This window comes from Acipenser ruthenus, chromosome 15 (assembly GCF_902713425.1).
Source record: "Acipenser ruthenus chromosome 15, fAciRut3.2 maternal haplotype, whole genome shotgun sequence".
Classification (NCBI taxonomy): Eukaryota; Metazoa; Chordata; class Actinopteri; order Acipenseriformes; family Acipenseridae; genus Acipenser; species Acipenser ruthenus.
Genome location: NC_081203.1, coordinates 25,632,222 through 25,658,378, shown reverse-complemented (window position 1 = coordinate 25,658,378; position 26,157 = coordinate 25,632,222). Strand labels below are relative to the sequence as shown.

At 37.4% G+C, this 26,157-nt stretch overlaps 1 protein-coding gene across 5 annotated transcripts in view; it reads left to right on the top strand.

The window, feature by feature from the left end:
- The window catches only part of LOC117422114 (CDAN1-interacting nuclease 1-like), a 79,411-nt gene that overhangs the window by 37,799 nt on the left and 15,455 nt on the right, over nt 1-26,157 (top strand). For all 5 annotated transcript variants that reach the window (XM_058987612.1, XM_034927472.2, XM_058987613.1 and 2 more), the window contains 3 exons: nt 2,352-2,419; nt 4,108-4,173; nt 4,358-4,463. In XM_058987612.1, coding sequence (XP_058843595.1) covers nt 2,352-2,419; nt 4,108-4,173; nt 4,358-4,463 — 240 coding nt within the window. The remainder of the gene's footprint in view (nt 1-2,351; nt 2,420-4,107; nt 4,174-4,357; nt 4,464-26,157) is intronic.

Genomic DNA, 26,157 nt, shown 5'->3' with positions numbered 1-26,157 from the left:
TAATATATATTCACCTGGTTCAACCCTTTAGACCCTGATTGGCACTAATCTTGGACTACCTTATGTTACTTTAGGTTAGGTAGTTCCAGATTAGTGCCAATCAGGTTCTGTAAAATCAGCCTATTCAATATTTAGAGTAGTACCATGTGCAAATATTTATGCATGTAGATATGAAATGAAAAAAAACAAAAACAAACATATACTAGTAAAATGGTGCCAAGAGGTAATGATTTTAATTTAATTAAGTATACAACTGCCCTTTAGTAAAAACAAACTTTACCCACCACGACATCTTCCTGTAATTGTCATGATTCATAATGACAAGTATACCAATGACAAATTTAAATGTGTGTTAAAGTAGTTTAAAAGAAGAAAAAAAAAAGCTAGGACATTCAGTGTATTACCTTTGTGGCACATATATATATATATATATATATATATATATATATATATATATATATATATATATATATATATATATATATATATATATATATATATATATATATATATATATATATATATATGCCACAAAGGTAACTAGCTTTTTATATATATATATATATATACATACATACATACATACATACAGTCGACTTGTAATACTGAACAAGTTCAGAAAAATAAGCCAACTTGAAATACATTATACACTCAATACAAACAACACTATTCTCTGGCAACGCATGATATGAAAAGTAAAATAATGTACATTATATAACAGCTGGCACAAACGAACTTATTGTAGTACGGAACGTTTAAACATAAAATTTAAAGAACAGGTGTGTACAGTACCTTACTATAGATCTTGTGACTACAATGTTGCAAAAACATATCTGATGGAAGTCTGCATGGTATTTGCTTCTGCCAATGAAGCTGAAGCAAAGAAGCGCATAGCAATATACCATTGAAGACACGCATAGCAACAGACTGTTGACAGCACACGTGGGCGTGCAGTGTCAATCTGTAACATTGTTGCTTTGTAATTGGCTGTACCACGTAGCAACTAGAATGACATTCAGCCGCATCATTCTGAATGAGTCGTCTGATCGAGTACAGCCTGCTGCATTATGCAGTTATCCAAATTAAAATGCAATGTACAATGGACTTCGGGACCGCGCAACTTCATGCAATTAAGCGAATTATGCATTTAACAGTATCATACTGTCCTAGAAAATGATGCACTAAAAAACAGGACCGGCTGCATGCTATGCAAGTAAGTGATTTATGCAATTATCCAATATGCAAATAAGTGGAGTTGATTTATATATATTTATGAAACCTTGGATTTTTATCCAAGTGTTTCATTGGTCAAAAGAAGGTCACATGGCCGTCTATAAAAATCAATATTGCCTGAAAAAGCGGTCAGGCAGTATTGAACGTGATTACATCATCACTGTCTCCTAAACCAGTGGTTCCCAACCTGTGGTCCGCGCACCACTTGTGGTCCGTGAGCAACTACCAAAATTCGGTTACGCAGTTGTAGGCAACACAGCAAACGGCTCGTGATCATGTAAACACGATCATACTGAAGTGTCATTCTGACAGTTTTTTTTTCTTTCTCTTTTAAATACAAGCAAGTGTATTTTCTGGAAGTACCTTAAACTTTTGATAGTGTCTCTGTCTAACCTCAATGGCAGGGTGTGGCAGGCTGGCTTGCAGTGGTGAGGTGTGGTGACGTCACGGACCAGGAAGTAACTGAACCAAAACAATGGATGGGCGGGTGAAGCTGAATGCCACGGCACTCAGCATGTTTAATAAATAAATAAACAAACAAAAAAAAAGATTTAACCAAAACAACAAAACAGAAACCAAAGGGCACGAGGGCCAAATGAATAAACAGAAGCAAGTAACTGTCGAGCTGGCTAATCCAGCACGTTTTAGTAATTGTTATTTTAAAGTCTCCTCTCTATCTCCCAGTACCTCCTCTCTGTACACCAAACCCCGCAGCACGGACAGCTGAAGATTCTTATACTCTGGCCGAGGGGTTAACTAGCTGTTAATTATCTTATTACCCCTCGGCCACAGTCTGCAAGCGTTTGGTAAGGATGCGTGACTGTCAGCTAGTTAAATAATCAGTAGCTGATCAGTCACGCATCCTCACGGGGTTTTTAAATTATAAACAAATGACAAAAGACGCGGCGCTTTTATCCGCGCCGCAAACAAATACAAATAATAATAAATAAATACATAGGGGCGGGACACTCCACCACACAAGGTTATGCACATTACTCTGTGTGTCAATTATGCTCATTAACACTTAAACATGATAAGATTACATTGGTGCATTTTTACCCAGGCTTTATTGTATTCTAAACACATCATAAGATCTTTCCTTAACCAGCTACCTCCAGTTCCATTGGACAGGAACATGAAATTCTGCTGCGAGATATGCTTAGAGAAAGAAACCTGTCCTTTTTAGGTAAGAACTAACAGTATAACATGTACTCCTCCTTCAAAGATTTCAGCTGCTGTTTACTTGAGGAAAACAAACCCCAGTGTGCAGAGTATTATGGAGTGCAAGATGAGTCAAAGATGATTGATGCTGTGCACGTTATCTTTTATTGATTTACAAACAGGCAGGAACTCTGTTACCCAATACCCCTTTATGTACGATGCATGCACTAGCTTATAATTAATATTTAATAGAATAAGTAGTTCAAAACTGTGCATTAATACCTACACAGTATTGCTTTTTGGTGTCTTGAGATTTTCTTCTTCATCTCGGCCTACTGAGATTTAAAATGAAAGGAAGGGAAATAATATCCCTGAAAAAGGTTTACATATTACAGAAATGTAGTTGGAAAAGGCCTATTATATTTGTGAAAGGCATTTGGAAGCAGGATGACTGAATGAGATGTCCTTGCTGCTCCCCGAGATAATATAAAAGTGCTTAAACATTCATGGCAGCTGTTAGTAGAAACAACAGTGAAATCAAGTCATGCTTAAAGTTATACTCCTGCTTCTAGCCTGCTGATTCAGTATTTTCATGTAAGTGATTGAATATGTTTAGCATAGTTTTTTTAAAGTTCACATTCTATTGATTTTTTTTATTTCTTTTGCCAGGTTGTTTAAGAGTTTCTGTCCTGTAAAAACAAATGGGCATAAAAAAGCGTTATAGATCACTTAAAACTTTAATTGATAGTTTGATGTTTCTTTTCCTTATCATCAATGATATTAAAAGTATGGATTCAAAACAAACTATAGTACATGTAAAGATGGTTAAAATTAATAGAAATGCATATAGTTTTATTGAGGAGGAGCAAAAGTGTTCCTTGTGTCATTTAGACAAAATCATTTATTTGGACTCAAAGTGCTGACCTTTCATGAAGCACGACAATGGAATGTTCTAAAACTGTTTCAGCACATTGGCCGTGAAACCACTGTCCTCAGCTGATAAATGGATTGGAAATAAGCTACCCAACAGTGGAAATGGGCCATTAATTTTAATCAAAGGTGATGTAAAAAGGCGAATGGCTGCATGACATTGTCAACAGCCCAGTAGGTGTTAAGAGGGACAACACAGCTTTCCCTGTTACTTGCTTTAGCCATTAGTTGAGGATGGGTGAAGACAGAAAGGCATGTCTGGAATTGAATGACCAGGTTATCCTGAAATTGAATGGAGAAATCAGCTGTTCCAGTGATTATAACAAAATGGCACAAAGAGTCAAGGGCAATGGCTGAGAAAAGAAAATGAGCAGGTTACTTTTATAGGTACAGTGATGCCAACATATATTGTGTGATCCAATTTTAATTACCTGCAGTGTATTGTAAACATAATGCCCTGGTACTACTGTAAAATATGATGCACAATGTTAAAACAGGTACGCTTTCTTAAAATTGAGAAATGATAGTGCTTTCAAAAAATTGCCTTAAACTCTAATTTTACAGGTATAGGTACCACCCACACCTTCAAGTGTGTTACTTAGCTTTTAAAATGGCTCATTTATTATTTTAAAACTGATTTTCCAAATTGGAATTAAATAGGATCAGAACCATTAGTTGTACTGTTTTAACCATGAGTCATCTGAATGTTGGCAGTCCAATTTAAAAGCCTTATATATATATATATATATATATATATATATATATATTTTTTTTTATCCACAGATGAAAATCAGCTTCGTGCCAAGGGTTATGACAAGACACCAGATATAATTTTGGAAGTTCCAATAGGTAGGTCATAAATAATAATAATAATAATAATAATAATTACTATTTTAATTATAAAAACAATGTAGGTATTTAGTTTGACCGGATTGGATGAAATATGTCTGGTACTTAACAAGAAAGTAAGTATTTTTAATTCTTGGCACCCTGGTGGTTGTATTTACTTTTGTTTGTTTATTTTTCCATACAGCCGTGGAAGGTCATGTAGTTCATTGGATTGAAAGCAAGGCTTCGTTTGGGGATGAGTATAGTCACCGCTCCTACCTGCATGACCAATTTTGGAGCTACTGGAATAGGTAGGCTTTTACATTTATTTATTTATTTATTTATTTATTTATTTATTTATTTCCACAGAGGGACATGATAATCCTACCAAAACATTACATTTCAATAGATGTCCCAAAGCATTACATTTCAATAGATGTCCCAAAGCAGGATTCACTTATAATGGTACTAAACAGGTTCTTGTTTGAATGGGTTACATAAATACTGCTCAGAGATGTTTGATACTTTTGAAACATAACTCAACAATACTTAACCACTCAGAAGTATTGCAAATTATGAAAACTTCATAAAAAAAAAGAAAATGAAGGGATGTATTTAGAATATGTATATGTGTGTGTGTGTGCATGTATATATATATATACACACACACACACACACATACACACACACACACACACACATATATATATATATATAAATACAGTGTTTGCTTCAGGACTTGCAGATTGAGGGTCAATGTGGCCCCCTCCCAAAATTCTACGGGGACATTTTCTTCAGTGAGGGGGTCAATATGTCAGCCTCTCTGCATGCTCATTGGAAAAGACAATAGCAATCAATCTGTTCATGTTTATTTGTTCAATCTATCTGTTAATATAGATAATATATGTTTGAAACACTATATTAAAGTTAAGAAAAGTAACATTTATGTTGGGTTCGTGACCACTGATTTATATACACAATATATATATATATATATATATATATATATATATATATATATATATATATATATTTATATATATAAATTACAATAGCAAATGTAAAAAAAAAAAAAAAGAATATTAATGTATTTAACTTTTACTCATTATATACTGTGGGAAGAGGGATATCATTTTTGTTTCTATCCTAGTATGTGCTGACCGTTATTTTGCTTCCACATATGCTTCAAGTTCTTATCTGCTTGTGGGTCTGGGGTTTCGTCGTGCCTAGTAATTGTTGGTAGCTGCATTCAGACCTTTGTCTAACCATGTTATGTAAGCTTCAATTTTGAACAATAACATTTATTTATTTATTTATTTTGTTTAAGTAAGTAAAAACGTTTTACTTTGTGTGAAGAGATAAGACAGTTAAAACAGTAAATGTGAATTTATTGATAGAAACATAAGTTACAAATTAGATGTGGAATAAAATAGTCTAACTTCATTATAACAAACCCCCCTGGAACCTGAAAAAATGTTCGTTATATCAGGTTGTTCACTATGATAGGGTTTGGCAATTTGCTGTATCAGAATAATGAAGAAACGCCCAAAATGAATTGAACATCTTTATACAGTATACAGTAGTTATTTCAAGACAACTTCACATTGATTAGCATTTAAACTGTATATTTAAAAGAAAACAGTAAAGAAGTGAAAAAAAAGTACACTTGCATGTTGATACAGTAATTACGTGCCTTTTCTCTTGAAAAACATGTCCATCGTAGATTGCTTCATATTGTTTGTGCTTTTCTCAATGCACACTGTTTCAATCTTGGTACCTCCTCACGCCCGTTGCTATGGTTGCAGTTTCTGTGAAGATGGCAATGGTTGCATACGTCACCCATGATTCGCACTACAATAGGTTATCTATGAATCAGCCTTATCTTCGAATTAGCCTACCAAGGTCTTTTCACACATTCACACTGGAGAAAGTTCAGTGTCAGTCACTACCGAGATCGTTTTATCCGGGTAAATTTTGTAAAAGTGATCGTTCTAATAGGGCTAATTTCCACTGGAAAAAAATGGTTCTTGCTGCTTAGATCGTTAAAAAAGGGGGTTTGTTATAAGAAGGGTTCGTTATAGTGAAGTTAGACTGTTTGTGTGTGTATAATGTGTGTATATATTGCGGTGAAATATCAGGAGGGAGAAACTGAACTGTAATTCCTATTGTTCTCCACTTATTATGCTTTTGTAGGAATTTAAGTTACAATTTTGACACATCTGTTATCACTAGATTTACTAATGCTCTCCGAACTTAAGGATCCTGACCTGGAGAAAAAAATCTAATTGATTATTTAAACCCCTTGAAACTCTACTGACTGACACAATAAAAGTCATCAGCACACATACTTCATAAATTCTGCTTTCTTGAAATCAAAAGAAACATGTTTAAAATTTCTGATAGCTGGTTAGTTAACAGGTCCTTGCTCTGACTAGACTAGAAACCTGCTTTTTAACCACTTACTCACAAGATCTTGAGTCTTATACTGGTGCCTTCCGTTGAAGTTAGCACATATATTTCTATTATTTTGGAAATAGCACAATTTTAAAAAAGTTCAGAACGGAACAATTGTGAAAGTCTCATGAGAAATGTCAAAGTTTTTGAATTAAGAATATTTAAAATGTAAATGGAAACAGAGAGAGGCAAGGTGGTGGGGGTGACCCATTTTCTTACTTCTATATTATTATGACTAGGCAGGAAATGTTTGCATGCTAAAGGAAGGCATACACTCATGTCTGACATTTCCATATAGCTCTGGTAGGTTTATAAAGTGGTACCGTTGAGATTTAACCTTGCAGTTTAGTAAACAGGCAGGGAAAAACCTCAGGAACTGTATGTGTCAAGCAACTTGGAAAAACTGCTCATGCATACCCAGCGTCTATGGGCTTCATTGACGGCCCCAAACATTAAGAACTGAAAGGTCATTCTTCTTCCTTTATCGTGATGGTTTGCTGACATATTTTGACACGCTGGCATAATGCTGGAAGGTTTTGACCTTAGAACTCCACCATGGGACTCCAGGTCAGTCCAAGTTTGCACTATCTGCAGCTAGAATCAAACATTCAAATCCTATTTTAACACGTTTTTAACCAGAATTAGTCTTTTTATTATTATTTTTTTTGTTTTATGTAAAATACTGAGAAGACTAAATGCTTTTGCAATGTTTTTTGTTTGTTTGTTTTGTCACTAAAATCTGTGCAGCAGGAACTATTTGCATGTTGTTTGGAAGATTCCAAGACCATGAGCCTGTCCTATTATTTATCATTTGTATTGAGATTTTATTTTGCATGGAAAATCGACTGTAGCCTATACTTAGTGCTCGGTTTACAAAGATCCCTTGTTATGTGAGTCAGTAGCCAAACCTGGATGTGTTTCCCAATTTTGGGTGGAGAAATGTGGGCAGCAGTGTGGAGTAGTGGTTAGGGCTCTGGACTCCTGACCGGAGGGTTGTGGGTTCAATCCACAGTGGGGGACACTGCTGTTGTACCCTTGAGCAAGGTGCTTTACCTAGATTGCTCCAGTAAAAACCCAACTGTATAAATGGGTAATTGTATGTAAAAATAATGTGATATCTGTATAATGTGAAATAATGTATAATGTGATATCTTGTAACAATTGTAAGTCGCCCTGGATAAGGGCGTCTGCTAAGAAATAAATAATAATAATAATAATAATAATAATGGAAAGGGTGTGTTGGGACGTTGGCCAACTAAAATAATGATATATGAATATACATATGCAGCAGCAAGGAAAACATTTAAGGTGAGCTTCAACCCGACTTCGATATTCTCTGGGTCATACTTAAATTAAACTCTGAAATGTATTTATTTTGCATTATTTGGATTTTAGAAACTTGGATATATGTGTGTGTGTGTATAAATTAACATTTGCAATTGAAACAAAACTGAAACTTTGTTCATGCGCTTTTTTTATTTTTTGGGGGTGGGGGGTTGTACTGTGTTCTTCAACAAATAGGATATAGCCAGAATACTGGATGCAGCATGCCACATATAGGTACTGTACTTGTAATTCTACTTTTATTCACAATCTCATTGCTATTATTATTATTATTATTATTATTATTATTATTATTATTATTATTATTATTATTATTATTATTAGTGGTAGTAGTGACAAATACTGTAATAATAAAGAAAATCAAAGAATAAAAACAGTAGTAATATTATTAATAGTTTAGCTAATGCCTTTATCCAAGGTGACTTCCATAACTTACTCCAGCAGCTTATGTTGTTCGTTTACGATTGTCCTTTTACTATAGCGAAGAAAAGGCTTTGGACCCAAACAGGGTTGTTATAGCGAGGGTGTATTTAGTATTTGACTTGTATGTTTAATATATGACACTTGCACATTTTAATATATAATACGTGCACATTTGTTTTTTTTCACCTCCCATAGTGTTCAAAATCTAACAGAGGGTATAAAGAAGTTTGGATCAGAAGCCAATATCATCCCTTACAAAAAAGTAGTATACTGCAAGTATACTTGTGCCAAAATTGTCTGGTTTTAGTATACTGTTGGTACCATTATACTATCCTATTTTGGCACAAGTATACTTGCAGTTTTATATTCTCTTTGTAAATAATGCAACGTAGTTCTCAAATATTGGACATTTCTTAGGTTGTATCTTCTCTTTTGCATACCTGCATTGTCTCTTGTTATTGATTTATTTATTTATTTCAGTTTTCTTATTTTTCTTTTTGCCACTCGTTAACTATAGCCTCACCAGTCAAGATGATCACGTGGCTGCCTGATCTACATAACCGCAAGGCTTCAGCTCCAATTTCTCTGGTATTTTTCATTCAGATTAGACAAGCATCAAGTTTATGTACAATAAGAACTGACAGCATAGTTCCTGTTATGTTTGCCAAAGGCTTGGTCACAGACACTCCATGATGTCAAAGAATGTCAACCCCTTCAGACCTTACCTTTCAGAACTCCTTGTAATTTTTAATTGACATTTACATCTGACATTTTGAATGCAGTCTCCCATTGTTGAAACCACATCTTTGCAAAATCACATATAGAGTCATGATGTCAGGCTGGCTTAGACGACACAAGGATGACATAATCTCCCTCCTCATTAGATACATCGTTCCACCGATGGTTCCCGTGAGCCTTGAGGATTTAACAAAAAAGTAGATAGATGTGAAATCCTTTCAATATAGTAACCTTCTAAAATATGTCATCATAAATATGCTGCAAGTTAAAAAGGATGGTTCTTTTGCTTTTTAAAGGTTATATATGCATAGTGTATTTTTATGATTATTATTAGGAGATATATTTACATACAACTTTTAAGGCAGAGGAATAATGTAAGAAAGTAGGGCTAATGATAGGTGACCTATGCTTTAACACTAGAACCGCTGGGTTTATGCTACTACCTAGAACCGCCGGAAGCAGTCATTTTGACAGGTACATTTTAAACAGCTTCGATATGAAAATGAGACAAACTATCAGATACAACTCAAAAGATGTATTCATGAACATCATATCTAACATTTGCATAGCAGAAACACCATATTTAAATGAAAAATAGACATAAAAGGCTTTATTTTCATAATTTGCACTAAAATGAAAAACTATAATAAAATAAACATTTGAGAAGAAAATATCATGTAAACAGCTGTAAACTGGTATATGTACATACACAGTTGTAAAAATGAAGTAATTATTTACAAAAATAGCATGAAAGGCTTTTTCCCACATTACTGCATATATAAAAATGCATGACTTCATAAAATGAAAAATTAAAATAAAATAAACATTTGAGAAGAAAATATTGTGTAAACCGCTGTAAAGTGATACATGTACATACAAAATTGTAAAAACAAAGTAATTATAAAAAGTAACAAAGAAAATAACTCAGTTTCTATTGTGTAATGTGAATGCACATTCAGGGAAACATTACTTCAAAGTAGCCCCCATATTAGCACAATCCACACAGATGTAACGCTTATCAACTTGCTGTGTGCATTTACCACATACTGCTCTTTCACACTGGGCACAGATATCAGATGTTTTATTTTTATTGCATTTAGTTACCTGGCACTGTTTTCTGTTGCATGTGTCACTTGGTGCGCACTGTATCCAGGCTGAGCTGCGTTTCCCTGCCGCTTTGCAGTTTTCTGATCGAAATGTTTCTGCCAAAGCTTCATGGCTAGCATCAAGATTAAATCTCTCCTACTGATATTTCCCCCAGTGCATTCCTTGTACAAAACAAAGGAATTGATGGCTGCCATGCCCAGTACATTGTAAAATACAGCAACTGGACACTGGTGATTGCTTTCACGGAGTACTAAGTTTTGCGCAGATGGTGGAAACTCTCTTCTCGCTTTGTTTACTTTTACAACCAAGCTGTTTTTTTTTGTTTGTTTGTTTTTTTCTTCATCTGTTTCGCTAACTATAGTGAATTAAAAAAAAATGTCATTGGTAACATTCATCCTTTTTCCTAAGTACTGTTACATCAGCCTAAGTACCACATTGTCACAGTCTCTGACCACCTGGGCGAGTTTCATCTTTGCACAGGTAGGGTTAGGGTCCGCTGCCATCCAAAACTAGATCTCATATTTGACAGGTTTGTTTGACATGTATTGTGTCCAGCGACACCGTGCTTTTGCCGGAAACAGCTGCTTGTCCATGTAATGTTTTATGTTTAGCTTGAAGCAGGCAATGCTGTTTTTATGAAGTTGTTCCAAATTTCTGATGCCAAGGCAAATATATCTGTAGTTGCAAAACACAAAAATCTCAAGATTTCTCGAAAAATTCTTGTAATAGTAATATCATATGTGCTCACGTAGCCAGATGGCAGTTCTCCAAGGAATTGATAGGATTACAATAGATATTTGTATAACACATATCTAGACTTCAAGAGCGATATTCTGTTCAAATACATACTGCTGTAAACTCATTGGAGGTAGAGAGAACAAGCTGGCTTGTATGCATTAAACAAATAGCATATTGTAGGTTATATTAACAATAAAAGCATGTATTGTAATAAGCCATAAAAATGATGGCTTTTGGCGGTTCTAGGTAGAAGTGCTTATAACTTTTATTTTTGCAATTCTGACTTTCAAACGCCATCGGGGTATTTAATACATGTATTCAGGAAAAGTCAAGAACAGACAACCACGGATCTTTAACACGTGCAGAGTAATTTAAATTTTAAAAGTGAAAACCGTCAAAATAACTACCTTAAGATACTTAAGAGCTTATATTCATTTTTAGAATAAAATGAAGAAAAGAAAAAAAAACCTACAACATGATTGTAATTGCCAAATCTCAGTTACAGTAATTAGGAACAAAGATGTTTTGTTTTTTAAAATGACCACATAGCTCAAGATTATTTTTTATGTTTTATTTTTTATTAAAGCTTGCCACATCCCCCCTCCCCCCAACAACATTTGTCATATGAACAATAGTCTTGCCAAAATGGTAGCCTCATAATGAACTCTTTTCAGTGAAGTGATGGGTAATGAAGCTTTGCCGGTGTGAAAGCAGCAAAAAATATTTTCAGGCCCAGTGCCTGAATATTATGGTGAGGAAATCCATTGGACTTTCTGTCATCAGTCTTTTTGGTAGCATATAATATTTTGATAGATGCTATGATAATTGAGTTATCCGTCTAACTATCAGAATTGCATAAACATTACTCACATGCTGCTGAATATTAAATGTATTAGACTAAATATATCTTAACGAAAGGAGCAGAGGTTATAGCAAATTTATAATGATAGAGTTAAACTTGGGTTCACTATATTAATGTGAGCCCTATGCAGTCAGTTATTGCTGATGTAGGTTTAGTACTAGTATGCACTATATTATATACAGTATCTAAGATCTGTCATTAACATTTAATTAAAAAGCTCTTGAGCAGTTCTGTATCGGCAAGTCCCAGCACCTTTACAAATGGCTGGAGTATCAGCATATAGAACTTGGAATTAGTGAAATAAATTAAAGGCTTGTTGTAATAATTTTTAAATGTGTAATTGTGGCAAAGTGCCCTGCCCCTGTGTGCATTTGTGTGTTTTGTGTATGTATGCGTGCGTATGTAAATGTTGGTGTATAGATTGGTACACGGGATATAAACGGGTCTGTGTTTCACGTGTATTTAAAGTGTAGATTTGTATTTAGGCACGAGGAGAGCACAAATCACTTCACGTGCTGGTTAAATGTAATATGTGAGCACGGGGTTGCACAGAATTAATTCACGTGCTGGGATTCAAGTGAATAATTAATTAGTAATTGAATCCCAGCACAACAGTATATATAGATGCACATTTTCACTCAGTGAGGGTTGGGTGTTCGGAAGAGGAGAACGGGTGAGAGAGAAAGGAGTTAAAATAAGTGATATAAATATAATAGTTGTTTGTACTCACCGTGTTTGTTTGTCTCCGTGCACCGTTTGTTAAGTGTTTAGTCGTTTTGTCTGTCTGTTTATTTTGGCGTCAAGTGCCGTGTCCTGTTTTGTATTCCATTGTTCAAACCTTTTATTTGTTATTAAACGCTGAGTGCAGCCATTGCACTCAGCTCATCACATCACCGTCTCTGTGTTCCTTTTCTGGTCTGACGCCACCCACTCTGGCCGTCTTTGTGACACGTGGTGTCATCGTGGGATAGCCGCGCCTCCAAGCGTCAGACCAGGAGGGGTCTGGATTTAAAAAAAAAAAAAAAAAAAAAAAAAAAAAAAGTCAATGGCAGAAGACGCCGTCAAACTGCGGGACTGGTTCCTAGAAAATGCTGGGCTGGAGACCCAGTCTCTGCCCATAGTCGTCCGGGCCCTGTGGATGATGGACAGTGAGAGATGGGAGGCCTATCAGCAGGAACACACCCCAAACACCTTGGAGGAAGGTGTGGAGTTTCTCCTCAGCTACCTGGAGGCAACGATAAACGGAACAGCAGCCCAGGTAGCAGGACCACCAGCAGAGGAGTACCTGCTGTCCCCATCTCCACCAGCAGAGGGTGAATGCCTGCTGGTTTTGCCTCCACAGCCCAAGCGGGAGACAGATAAAGAGGTGAAGGACAGGGAGGAGGAGTGCCGCCTAAGGGCCAGGCATCCACGGCGATGTAACAAGCCATCGTCGGGGTGCCTCCTCTGCGACCAGGATCACCTGTTCGCCCACTGTCCCTTCCGCAGTTATGGGGAGGAGCCTGAGCGTCCACAGCCCAAGCGGGAGGAGCCTGAGCGTTCTCAGCCCAAGCGGGAGGAGCCTGAGCATCCACAGCCCAAGCGGGAGGAGCCTGAGCGTCCACAGCCCAAATGGGAGGAGCCTGAGCGTCCACAGCCCAAATGGGAGGAGCCTGAGCGTCCACAGCCCAAATGGGAGGAGCCTGAGCGTCCACAGCCCAAGCGGGAGGAGCCCGAACGTCCTACGCCTGAGTGGGAGGAGCCCGAACGTCCTACGCCTGAGTGGGAGGAGCCCGAACGTCCTACGCCTGAGTGGGAGGAGCCCGAACGTCCTACGCCTGAGTGGGAGGAGCCCGAACGTCCTACGCCTGAGTGGGGGGAGCCCGAACGTCCACAGCCCAAAAGGGAGGAGTCGGTGCGTCCACAGCCCAAAAGGGAGGAGTCGGTGCGTCCACAGCCCAAAAGGGAGGAGTCGGTGCGTCCACAGCCCAAAAGGGAGGAGTCGGTGCGTCCACAGCCCAAAAAGAGGGAAGTCGGGGCTTCCACAGCCGTAGGACCCAAGCTGCCAGCAGAGGGAGAATGCCTGCTGGTCCCACCTCCACCAGCAGAGGGTGAATACCTGCTGGTGCCGTCCCAAGAGCCAGAAGGGGAGGAGTTACAGGCTCAACCCCCTGAAAATTTTTGGGGGGGAGAAGGGCAGGATGCTGGTGTCCCCCAGCAGCCTCGAGCTATGCTGCTGAAGGCAGCACGGCGCGCACATGCCCAGCCGCCACAGCAGAGGGAGCCAGCACCGCCACAGCCTCCCTCTGAGTGGCCAGCATCAGCCCCATCGCCTCTACCTCCGCCACCTCCACCGCAGTGGGAGGACTGCTTGCCCCTCCCACCTCCACCAGCAGAGGGTGAATACCTGCTGGTTCCACCTCCACCGCAGTGGGAGGACTGCTTGCCCCTCCCACCTCCACCAGCAGAGGGTGAATACCTGCTGGTCCCACCTCCACCAGCAGAGGGTGAATGCCTGCTGGTTCCACCACCGCCAGGAGCAGAGGAGCTGGAGCTACCTCTGCCTCCACCACCGCCAGGAGCAGAGGAGCTGGAGCTGCCTCTGCCTCCGCCACCGCCCGGAGCAGAGGAGCAGGAGCTGCCTCTGCTGCCCGTACCTCCGCAGGGAGTACGGTGGCCGGAGCCCCAGAAAGGGGAGCTGCCTGCCACGAAGGGGGAGGAGGTCTGGAGACCACCAACCCCAGCAGCAGTTTCGCTGCCGGAGATCGTGGGGGAGGTCAGGAGACCTGCTCCCACTGCAGCAGTTTCGCTGCCGGAGATCGTGGGGGAGGTCCGGAGACCTGCTCTCACTGCAGCAGTTTCGCTGCCGGAGATCGTGGGGGAGGTCAGGAGACCTGCTCCCACTGCAGCAGTTTCGCTGCCGGAGATCATGGGGGAGGTCCGGAGACCTGCTCCCACTGCAGCTTCTTCGCTGCCGGCAGTACTGTGGTCGGAGCCCCACCAAAGGGAGCTACCGGCTACAAAGAAGGGGGACGAGGTCTGGAGACCACCAACCCCAGCAGCAGTTTCGCTGCAGGAGTTCTTGTGGCCGGAGCCCCACAGGAGGGAGCTGCCGGCTACGAAGAAGGGGGAGGTCGGGGGACCACCTGCCCCCGCAGCTTTTTCGCTGCAGGACGGGACCAACAGGCTGTCAGCCGTGCCACTACCGGCAGGGGTGCTGACAGCATGGCCAGCCATGGGCCCACTGAAGCCTCCCTTCCCAGCCCGAGACTTTGTCCTGGACTGCTGGGTTTTTAAGGGGGGAGGTGGCCGTTGAGGCCATGTGTGCTGCGCACAAGGGGGGGTATATGTGGCAAAGTGCCCTGCCCCTGTGTGCATTTGTGTGTTTTGTGTATGTATGCGTGCGTATGTAAATGTTGGTGTATAGATTGGTACACGGGATATAAACGGGTCTGTGTTTCACGTGTATTTAAAGTGTAGATTTGTGTTTAGGCACGAGGAGAGCACAAATCACTTCACGTGCTGGTTAAATGTAATATGTGAGCACGGGGTTGCACAGAATTAATTCACGTGCTGGGATTCAAGTGAATAATTAATTAGTAATTGAATCCCAGCACAACAGTATATATAGATGCACATTTTCACTCAGTGAGGCTTGGGTGTTCGGAAGAGGAGAACGGGTGAGAGAGAAAGGAGTTAAAATAAGTGATATAAATATAATAGTTGTTTGTACTCACCGTGTTTGTTTGTCTCCGTGCACCGTTTGTTAAGTGTTTAGTCGTTTTGTCTGTCTGTTTATTTTGGCGTCAAGTGCCGTGTCCTGTTTTGTATTCCATTGTTCAAACCTTTTATTTGTTATTAAACGCTGAGTGCAGCCATTGCACTCAGCTCATCACATCACCGTCTCTGTGTTCCTTTTCTGGTCTGACGCCACCCACTCTGGCCGTCTTTGTGACAGTAATTTATTACAAATGTGAGTTCTTCTTCTTCTTCTTCTTCTTCTTCTTCTTCTTCTTCTTCTTCTAATAAAGAAATCACACTAATATTTTTGGAATAATTCAGAGTTAGAAGCTCTGATAATTACATTTTGCTTTATCAATAATCAACAGAGTCATTGCCACATTTATTCAGCTTTTGAAAATCTATTTAATAACAAAAATAGTTCCTTAAGTTAAGTAGATGGCTTTTGACTGTCCAATATACTAATATACTGTAAAGCCATAAATATTTGCGAGCCTTTTATTTTCGCGTATTAAAGGAAATGCAAACATTTTTGGCACGAATATCAAATTCCACTAACAATACATACTTTGTATATTGCAACAGGTCGCCTACATTTCTGGAGCAAAATAGGTTTTATGGGTGTGATTCGCCAAATATTTCTGTCGCAAATATTTATGGCTTTACAGTATAAAGTTTAGAAATTTTGGTTTGTTTTCTAAAGTTGCTGCAAAACCTTTTGGAGGGCAACCTTAAGGTTTTGATTTTGTATCAACACAACAAACGTCATGTATATGTTAAGCTTTTATCAGATAAAATAGATATTCTAAAATGTCCCAGTAGCCTACTAACTGGAAATGAGAAAAAAAAATCTGTATATTCTTTGAATAAATCTTTCCTTTTGTTTCATAGAATGGTTCACCCACAACTTTAAATAGCCAATCACAGCAGTAAAGAAAATGTCTTCACAATTAATGTTATGCAACATTGACGTTTATTTTAGTACAACTATATAGCATTGGACATATATAGCATAGGATGGTTGCATTGAATACCCAACTGTCCTGTGTGTCTTTTATTTATGTGTTTTTGTTTCTACTGTGTTTGTAGATCTATTAACTGGTGGGCAGACTTTTGCCCTTCCTTTTGAATACAAAGTCTCATCTATCATCAGCCTTTGATGGACACTGAATAGCCACATCCTTTTCTTTTACATGATATTTCTGACAATTGCATAAATAGTTTGTCTTGTTTTGTCATTTACATCTCAATTGTCAAATTACTGCCCCATAGTCTTGTTGCTATGTGGCTTTCTTATTGAAATAAAGAACTTGGTACTTTGTCAGAGAAAGACATGGGGGATGTCAGAACAAGGATATGTATGGTCTGATGTTGAGGTAAGTTGTCCTTTGTCCACTATTTTTCAAACATTTGGCGTTTATCATAAAGAGACAATCTGCCGCAGGAGTTTCGCAACAGGCCTGTCTCTTTGGGTTTTATTATTTAGGTCTGATGTATAGTTAGTTCTTATCAAAACTAATACCATCTGAAGTACCATGCTTCCAGTGGTCACACAACCAACATCAAGATCTCTATTGCCTGACTGGAATTATTAGAGACAGTATTTCTTTAAATTTGGGCTATGTTTCAAGTCTTCAAGTAATCAACTCTGAAAACACAGCAGGATTGAAAAAATATTTTAGGAAGTGTTAGTCCTATCTGTGTCTCTGTGTTTTTGTAAGATGCATCTCTTTAGTCCACACAGTGGTAAGTAGGATGGAAATTAGTCAACATTTCGTTAAGGTCACTTGCAAGCCATGACAGTAGTTTACTTCCAAGTTGGCTAGACCCATATCTAACCACCTTAGGCTTTAATATATGTACAGTATACTTGAAAAGAAAAGAGAACTGTCAGACATCTTCTGGAAGAATAAACAGTTAAAATCTTTGTACATCAAAGACATCGTATTTGGTTGGAGCTGTTACTGTAGATGCCTCTGAAGCCCACCTTTTAAATGGTTAGTGATGGCAGCTTACCACTGCCCTGAGTTAATCAGCTGCGGAATTTGTAAACTACATATGTGTCAAAGTTGAAAATGTTAGCAGTCTAATAGAAGCTTGTAAAGGTTATGTCTGATAAAAGCTGTCGGTAGTTGACGAAAGTGATTTATAGCAACATAATGGCACAATATGCCTCATTTATCACTTAAATGAGAGAAGCTTAGGGTTCTCTGTGTGTCATATATTATAAGCTTTGACCACTTGGAATTGTCAGAATAGTAATACTGTCCCATTTACATTTCATTTGAAATTTCCTCATTTAGACTGATAATTGTATATAGGATTACACAATTGTTGTGATTTTCATATGGTTTCATTTAAAACTGTATTTTAGATTTTCAAATCATACATCAATAATCTGTTTGAGGGTTTATTAGCTAAAACCACAGGAAGAATTAATGCGAGCCATTTTCCTATTCAGTCATTTGAATCTTTTCTGAGTTGTAACACTGAAAATAATATTGTTGGAGTACACGCCAAACAAACGTCTTGAGTATACATGCAAGCTGAAGTTTATTTCCTCGGTTACCTCGATGCACTCCATGTTGCTGGACACTAGATATACACTTTAAGTCATAGATTAATTTTCCTAGCAACAAAATATAAAACTGTACAGTGCCATAACACAATCTATAAAGAAAGATTCCAGATTCCAAGATGGGTTCCAGCAAAACTTGCTTTAATTGTGTATCCTATGTGTGCTCAAAAGGTTGGCTAATGTAATAGGAGTGTTAGACATAGTAGTCATCGTAATGTTTAACTGTTTGTATATTACTGAACTATAAAAAATGCAGTCCTATTTTAAAAAATAATCATAGGGTTTCCCAGCTACAGTAAATACAGGTGCCAGTTCCCCCAGGGATGCGTCAGAAGCAGACCAGGTAGATAGGAGCATTCAGGCCAGCTAAGAAGTTGCTACATCTAATAAGTACTGAACATAACAAAAACCACAATGGTCCAGAAATTAGCTACTGCTGGCCAAAATACACAGAATGGTCCTTCCAAGCCCATGCTAGCATCTGGAAATGCCTTTTAATGTGTAACAAAGACTTTACGTATTCCTCGTAATTGAATTTCTTGTCTGTGTGCTTTGAGGAAAGCAGGATAAAATTCCAGACATTTTCACCACAGCTCTCTGTTTAGTCATATCCCTCTTTGTGGCTGTTTCATCAATTGCAGTCCAGGACCTTTTCTCCTATCATGTCCTAAATTCTTGAATTGGGAAGTCCAGAGACTTGTTCCTACCAGGTTTTTTCATATATAAGTTTTTTTTGTTTTGTTTTGTTTTGTTTTTTTCGGGAATACACAAAAGGAAACTAAGTCAATTACTTAAACTAGACACAACCATTGAACACACGTTTTCATATACAATGGTGACCGGGCCAAAAAAATATTACAATCTGCAACAATAACAAACAATGATAAACACAACAGTACAAAACAATTAAAACAAAAATAAAATTTTAAAAAAATTGCATTATGCAATCACTCAAAATTGCTCTCTGCTTGCTTGCGCATTTATTTATTTGGAAAAACCACAATTTAAGAGCCAAATATGCACAAATGTATTTTTAATTCTTCTTACTATTTTATTAAACAGTCATTTTGATAGTTTATTTTATTAACTGTGTTAATGGTATTTGCAATTAATTCCGAGGTGTAGGTAGTCCATGTACTGTATATAGCTGTTGCTTTAAGGAACCAAGCTTAGAAACATTTCAAAATTTAAAAAATGCACCCACACTTAGATCATCATCATCTTCTAATACATATTCTCTGTATTTGAACAGACTCCTTAATGAATATGTGCAGTGAATTCCACTGTTAGACTGTAATGGCTGAAAGCCTGTTTCTGTGGCTACAAAGCTATGTCCTCAGGGCAGTAATCAGTGTGAAGGGAATGATAGGGCGTATACCATGTCGTCTAGTCATGAACATTTGGGATGTGCAGAAACTTTAGTTTCAAACTCTGCAGTTACCTTACTTTTTCTGATAAAGGTGTATAGTTCAGTGAACTAGATTAAGGATCCATTATTGGACCATTATTAACAATGAGTAACCGTTTGTTACAATTACATTCAATGCCACCAGATTACAAGTGTAAAGCTTGTCGTTATAAATGAATGTCTTATAAAACTGTTTTGTTATAGCCTTTTGTTATTAATAACTGTCTAGTATATGGTATATCCTTCAACACACTCGTAGATGCATTATTGACTGTTTATAACACATCCTTCAATGAAATGCAATACATAATCAACAAATGTTTTCCTTTACATAAATGCAGATATATTTATACAGTAGATCGGTTGTACAAAACTGAATTTGAATCGCTTACTGTGTGGTATTTTTAACAATTTTATGATTAAATATGAAACATGTTAAAGGGGGAGTTAGGAAACTACCCCCCCCCCCCGACAATCCTTCCTCATGGATTTCAAAATAATTGTATTTTTAAATAAGAGAACTACACATTGAAATGAATTTATTAAATGTACCATACCTCACCAACGTCAGACAGTATTGCTCTCGTAAGAATGAAAGGGATATGATTTTATTTTACCCTATTCCACATACTTTTGGTATTTTTTTTTTTTCTCTCACAGAACCCATAATGTTATTAAAGAAATTTGCTATAAAAGAGTGAAGTTAAAAACATTTTGGACACAATGATGTTTAACTGGAAGATCTAAATGAAGAATACAAAACAATGAGGCACCTAACATTTGTTTTTGTTTTTTTAAGACTGATTCTGACAGTTTAGAATGAAAAAAAAAAAAAATCCCTTAAGAAAATTGCATTGGAGCATGTCATTCCAATGAATTCCTGTTTTGTTACGGAACTTTAAAAAATTAACTTTAATTTTTTTTGTCAGCTTTCAAGATTTATGTCATCAGACTCATAGTATTCTGTTTGTTCAGTGATGACCTTCCGGGTTCCATTTGAGGCAGAAGTCAGCAGCATTTGTCATTCGTGCTAGATCTTGTCTTAGGGCGCCCATTGTAGTATGCCTTTATGAAAATGGCTGTTTCGTAAAATAAATTGTATACAGTGTAACATAATAGCTTTGATGGCTGAACTGTTTTTGAATATGTGCTGCTTTTTTTCCATATAGAGTCAAAACTGTTATGTGTGCATTGAATATGGCACTAAATATGTTGTAAAACATTTAATGTTTTTTGACAAAAGGAAAACCAGCTAACACATTGTTAGAAAATGTTGCAAAAATATTAGATTGGAAGTTGTGACCTTATGCTGTGGTGTTCAGGAATATTTTTGACATGTGTTTTCTGTTAGAAAATATACTTCATATTGCTCTATAGTGTCTAACACTGTTTCTTCATTCTTTTGATAAAGTATGTAGTCATTAGGAGATATCACATTAAGCATATTAACTTTATTTTCTGTTATGATGGTAAATAACAAGGTTGATAATAAGTAGGCAAATATACACTTTACAGTTAATACTAAGATGCATATTTTGATTTAGAAATACATACACTTGTTTTTTGTTTATTATATATAGTTGCTTAAAATATAATAAATCTGATTCGGTTATAAATTGGATTCCAGCTGCAATACAGAATGTTAAATATAATTGATATCAACATGTATCCATAAAATTGGCTGAAAAGGAACATGAAACATAACAATAACCTTTTATAGTATCTGAAACCAGTTTTTTGTTTTAACCATCTTGTGCCAGCCATCTTAAATTCAGATTATTTACTTTTGGAAATCTTCTTTTTTTTCTGAACTGTTCAGTTGTATAGTTAATCAGCATTGCCATCAGATCTGCTGGACTTTAAGTGATGAGTTGGATAAAAACAAAATCCCCTAAACCCTGCTAAAAGGATGCATCTCACATACTTTCATTTAATGAGTCCTGGGATGCCCTACTTATATTTTGTCAAAAACTATCAAGAAAGAAAGTTGTTTGATGCATATATAAATATCCTGAGCTTAAACTCCTAAGTGGCTCATTTCATGTACCTTCACAGTTCACTTTTACAACAACTGAAAGTGAAATGTATTAAATGCCTTAATTACTGGGCAAGAGGGAAGAGAAAGCACACATCTCTTGGCAGATGATCCTTCAATTGTACACTAAAGGCTAAGGAGAGCATTCAAGCATGAGTCAGATGACTGTCAACAGTAATCAAATGCAGGCCCCCCATTTTGCCCTTTTAAAAGCTCTACAGCTAAAATATGTTTAGTTGAATGAAAAAATCCATTCTTATATTACCAATACCTTTATACATTTCTTTAAAGAGTTGCATTAAAAAGCACATTACTGATAGAATAGAAGAATGCATAGTTTAATGACTTGTGCAGTTCCATGCTATAAAAGATTTTTGTAGGCTTTGTATTATGGGGATTTGCTTTTACAAGTTATAGCGTAAATTAAACATTAAGGGCCTTGTTTTCTAGTGTAAAGGTAATATAAAAAGTTAAACCCTTTGTAACTGTATTAAACCCGCAACATATGCAGCTTGGCTGTAGAATGGAACAAAAAAAATAGGCTTTTTGAGTAGTCTTGCTAGTTTTGTAAAAGTATTGTATTCCTCTGGCCCTAGATATTTTCTTTGTGTTTATTTTTTATAAATGCCTGACTCAGATGTTGAAGAAAAAACATTAGTTTATATTAACTGAACGACTGTTGATATGTACGAGAAGCAGTCGAAAAAGCAATTTATTATGTTCATGTGTTTTAGGAAAGGCAACTAGTGTTTGATAATGAGGTAAACCGATAAATAAATAAACAATAAGCTCCATCTATTTTCTGCTTTGCTTGGTTAAGGGGCACTTTCATGTCTAATTAATAGCACAACATTTTGGTCTATTGAGGTATATTGCTTTTGGCAAGATGGTTGATGGAAGTGATAAGTAGCTGTTTATAAATAACCCTGACTTATTCTCCTTTTGGAGCCAGTGTCCCTTACTCAACCTTGTCCTTTCCTGTGGAGATTTGTGTTAGCTCTATTTGCCTTCACCTCACTGCACATACATCAATTACACTGACCACTTTGTTGTCATAACCGTGTACCAGATGTATGTTGCAAGGACTTACAAGTTGTCCTTTACAGACTTTTTTTTTTTCCAAGGCTAAAATAAAATGTAGCTATAGAACAGTGGTCCTCAAAGCCGTGCCCGCAGGCAAATTTGTGCCTGCAAAGCCAGACCATTGTGCCCGTGGCAGCTGGCCTCACATATATATATATATATATATATATATATATATATATATGGACTACATTAATGTTTTAGGTGGGGAATGCAAAGTCTTTGCAAACTGTTGTGTGATATCAAACGTTTGTTTTGAACAGCTGAACTATCATAATCTTATTTATGTAATTTTATGTTTTAATCACATAATAACCGAGATTCTGGAAACTCGAATTCGTTTCACAAAAGATATTTTAAAGAGCACGTTCTCCCTTGTGATTTTGGATGAGACCTTATAAGATCACGTGATTTGAAGTCAAATTGAAATTGTACAGTATAAACAACGTTCCGCATTTCCAGTTTATTCTAAATTTTACCGAAAAATTAAGGCCAGATGAGGCAGAGGATGCATAGCATTGCAAATGCTGCTGCATTTAGGTACATGTTCGCGCTGACAGAATAAAAGAACATACTGAAAGTAAGTGACACATTCAACTAAAACAAGAAAGTGAACTGAGAGACCAGAAATCCATTTCTGCGGCTTTTACACGTGCTTTAAAAAAAGAATGACTGGTTAATGAGTTTGTCAGAGCTCTGTGCTTTGCTGGAAAGCCACTGTTTATTGCAGAGAGGTGTGTATTAGTGACTTCGTGCGACAGTACTGTTCCTAACGCCGACAATCTTAATCGTAAATATTTGACGGAAAATGATGATGCTTTAGTTGGTACCTTATGGAACGTGTAAGGATTTTTGCCTATGTACTGCCCGGCCTTGTAGGGAGTGACTTGCTTTTCATAGAGAGGCATGCAGCTGTGACCTCGGGGCAGATAACACGTTTGTTTTCGCATAAATTGTTTCTGCTTAATAAGCTGTTTTGAGTCTATGTACAAACCAATTAAAACTGGTTCTAAAACCATTTACTTTTGCTAAAAGTGACATGCTGTAATTTGAGGTAAGTGTCACAGAACTCAAATAATATAATTGGAACACGTAGGTTTTTTTCTGATAACCACGCACCTTGTGTGGGGCAGTGTACACATTGTTCCAGTTAAATTGCACAAGCCCTTATTGTTTCATCAGCCTTTGTTCCTTTTCCATTATACTAATGTTACTTATGCTTCCCATTTAAATGGTAAAGAAATCATTGAAACTGTCAGTAAACATTGTGTGAGTTTCCTGTGTTTAATGTACGCTCTGAATCAACGCAGGGTTAATAAACTCTTAAAAGTAAGCTGTACATAGCTGGTGCACATCAGCCATTTGCAGTCACCAGTCTTGTTGTTAGACCTTGTGATGCATGGGTACAGCGTTTTGCTGCCTGTGAGAATTGAGCAAAACTCATAGCATTGTTCTCAAATGTAACTTCTCTTTGTCTGAGTTTCTGCTGACACTGGTAAAGTGAAGAAGAAACGCAAATGTAACTTTGAATATGCTTTGTCTCATGCCAAGGAAATAAGACCAAATTTGGTCAAGGAAATTACATAAGCTAGCTGTATATCTGTGCTGTACGAAGTAATTTCTTTGGTCAGGTTGGGTCAGCTCAGCTCAGCTCAGAAAATAACATCTACACTGATGACGGCTCAGAACACCATCAACTGAGACGTGTATGTGAGATCACTGATGTATCACCTTTGATTTGTTTCGTTCTTGGTTGCATTTTGATTCCTGAATAATCTATTTTTGATTAACTTTACCTGAAGAAGATTTATTATTTTTAAGAAGAAATCGAACCTCTTACAAACGCATTGATGGAAATGTCCAGTGTGATTTTTGACGTGTCTCCCGATGGCTTGCACCGTCCGGTTCTGTCAATTTTCTTTTCTTTTTATGATTTCAAGGTGAATAAACCTGGCATGTTTTGTGCTGATGTCATGTTCATACCTTCATACCTGCAAATACTATTTCCGTCAGCACAGCGATTGCCCAAATGTTCGCAAAGTACCACCTAACTTGGGGAAAATGTGTTCTCGACTTGCACAGATTCTGCTTCATCATACATGCCAGGGACATTACACTTAATAAGAAACTAAAGCTACGCATCATATTCCACATGTAAAGTGTGTATACCGAGATTTTTTTTCCTGATTTTTTTTTTTTTTCCTGATGTTTCAGTTAAAAACAATTTTTACTGATTGTATCCCTATTTTAATATTTGTAAAATAAACTCAGAAAAATTCCCAGGAAAGTTTTTTTTTTTTTAAAGATAGAGACCGAAAGTGCGGAACACTAAGCATAAGGTACAGCGTATTATTGAAAGAAATTTAAATAGATAAGTGGCTGATTAAAACGCCAAAATTAAACAGGACAGATAAAACTCACACAGGTTCAGAGAAATGAAATAAACGTGGCCATGAGATTTCTTCTACAAGAGCAACATTGGAATCAGCTACGGGGCCGGAATCAGACAGCTGCAGGACCAAGCATGGAGCCCACACAATAGTGCTCAGGTAGATTGAATTTACCCCAGCAGGCAAGCACACATTTTTATCACAGTGGGAACATGACTATTTTGCAATTGCTAGTGAAGGTGGAAAAAGCTACAACTTAAACTGGCATCAAAGTACAAATCATCCAGAAAGAAAAAACAATAGCAGAACTTAAAGCCTGTTTAAGTTTTCAACAAAGCTAAATTACCATTTTTAAAAAATGATGTAAACAACATAACACATAAAACGTAAAAATCCACATTTAACTGAGCAGTTCCCTACCAATGTGTACACAAACCATATCACAGAGCTGGTAGATAAATTTGACAGTCACTTCACAGACATTTTCCAGCTTTAACATTTTTGGATGCTCCTTTCCAACAAAATGCGCAGGAATTGGTTTCCAGTCTTAAACCGTTTTTATCAGATAAGGCAGCTGTGCAGTTAGAGTTGCTTGAGCTTCAAAATGGTCTTTCTTTACAACAGTGCTACAAATCCAGTAACAAGACGGCTGACTTTCGGATGCAGGTACCAAGAGATAAATACCTGTTTGGCATCTAAAAATACTTGTAAAGCACATACTTATGTGAAGCTACGTTGTTTGTTGTTAAAAGCAAGCTGTGCAATCACCTGGGATGTGACAGATTGGAGCACTGTATCAGGATCGCCACATCCTTTCACCAAATTACACGCATCGTTCTTGTGCAACGGATCAACAAACCAAGAATTTCTTCACAAAAATAAGTTTTTTGTGTGGAGTGTTCACTTTAAATTATTCTTCTAACAGTACCACTACATTTGACGTACTATTTCTCTCTCTCTCTCTCTCTCTCTCTCTCTCTCTCTATACACACACACACACACACTTAGGTCTGTGATTGCTCGATAGCTGAAACATCTAGAAGTTCATAGTTTTTTGGTGAGATAATCAAACACATATGAGGAAACAGAAATTGAGATGTGACCTTTGATATCTGTCATCATTTC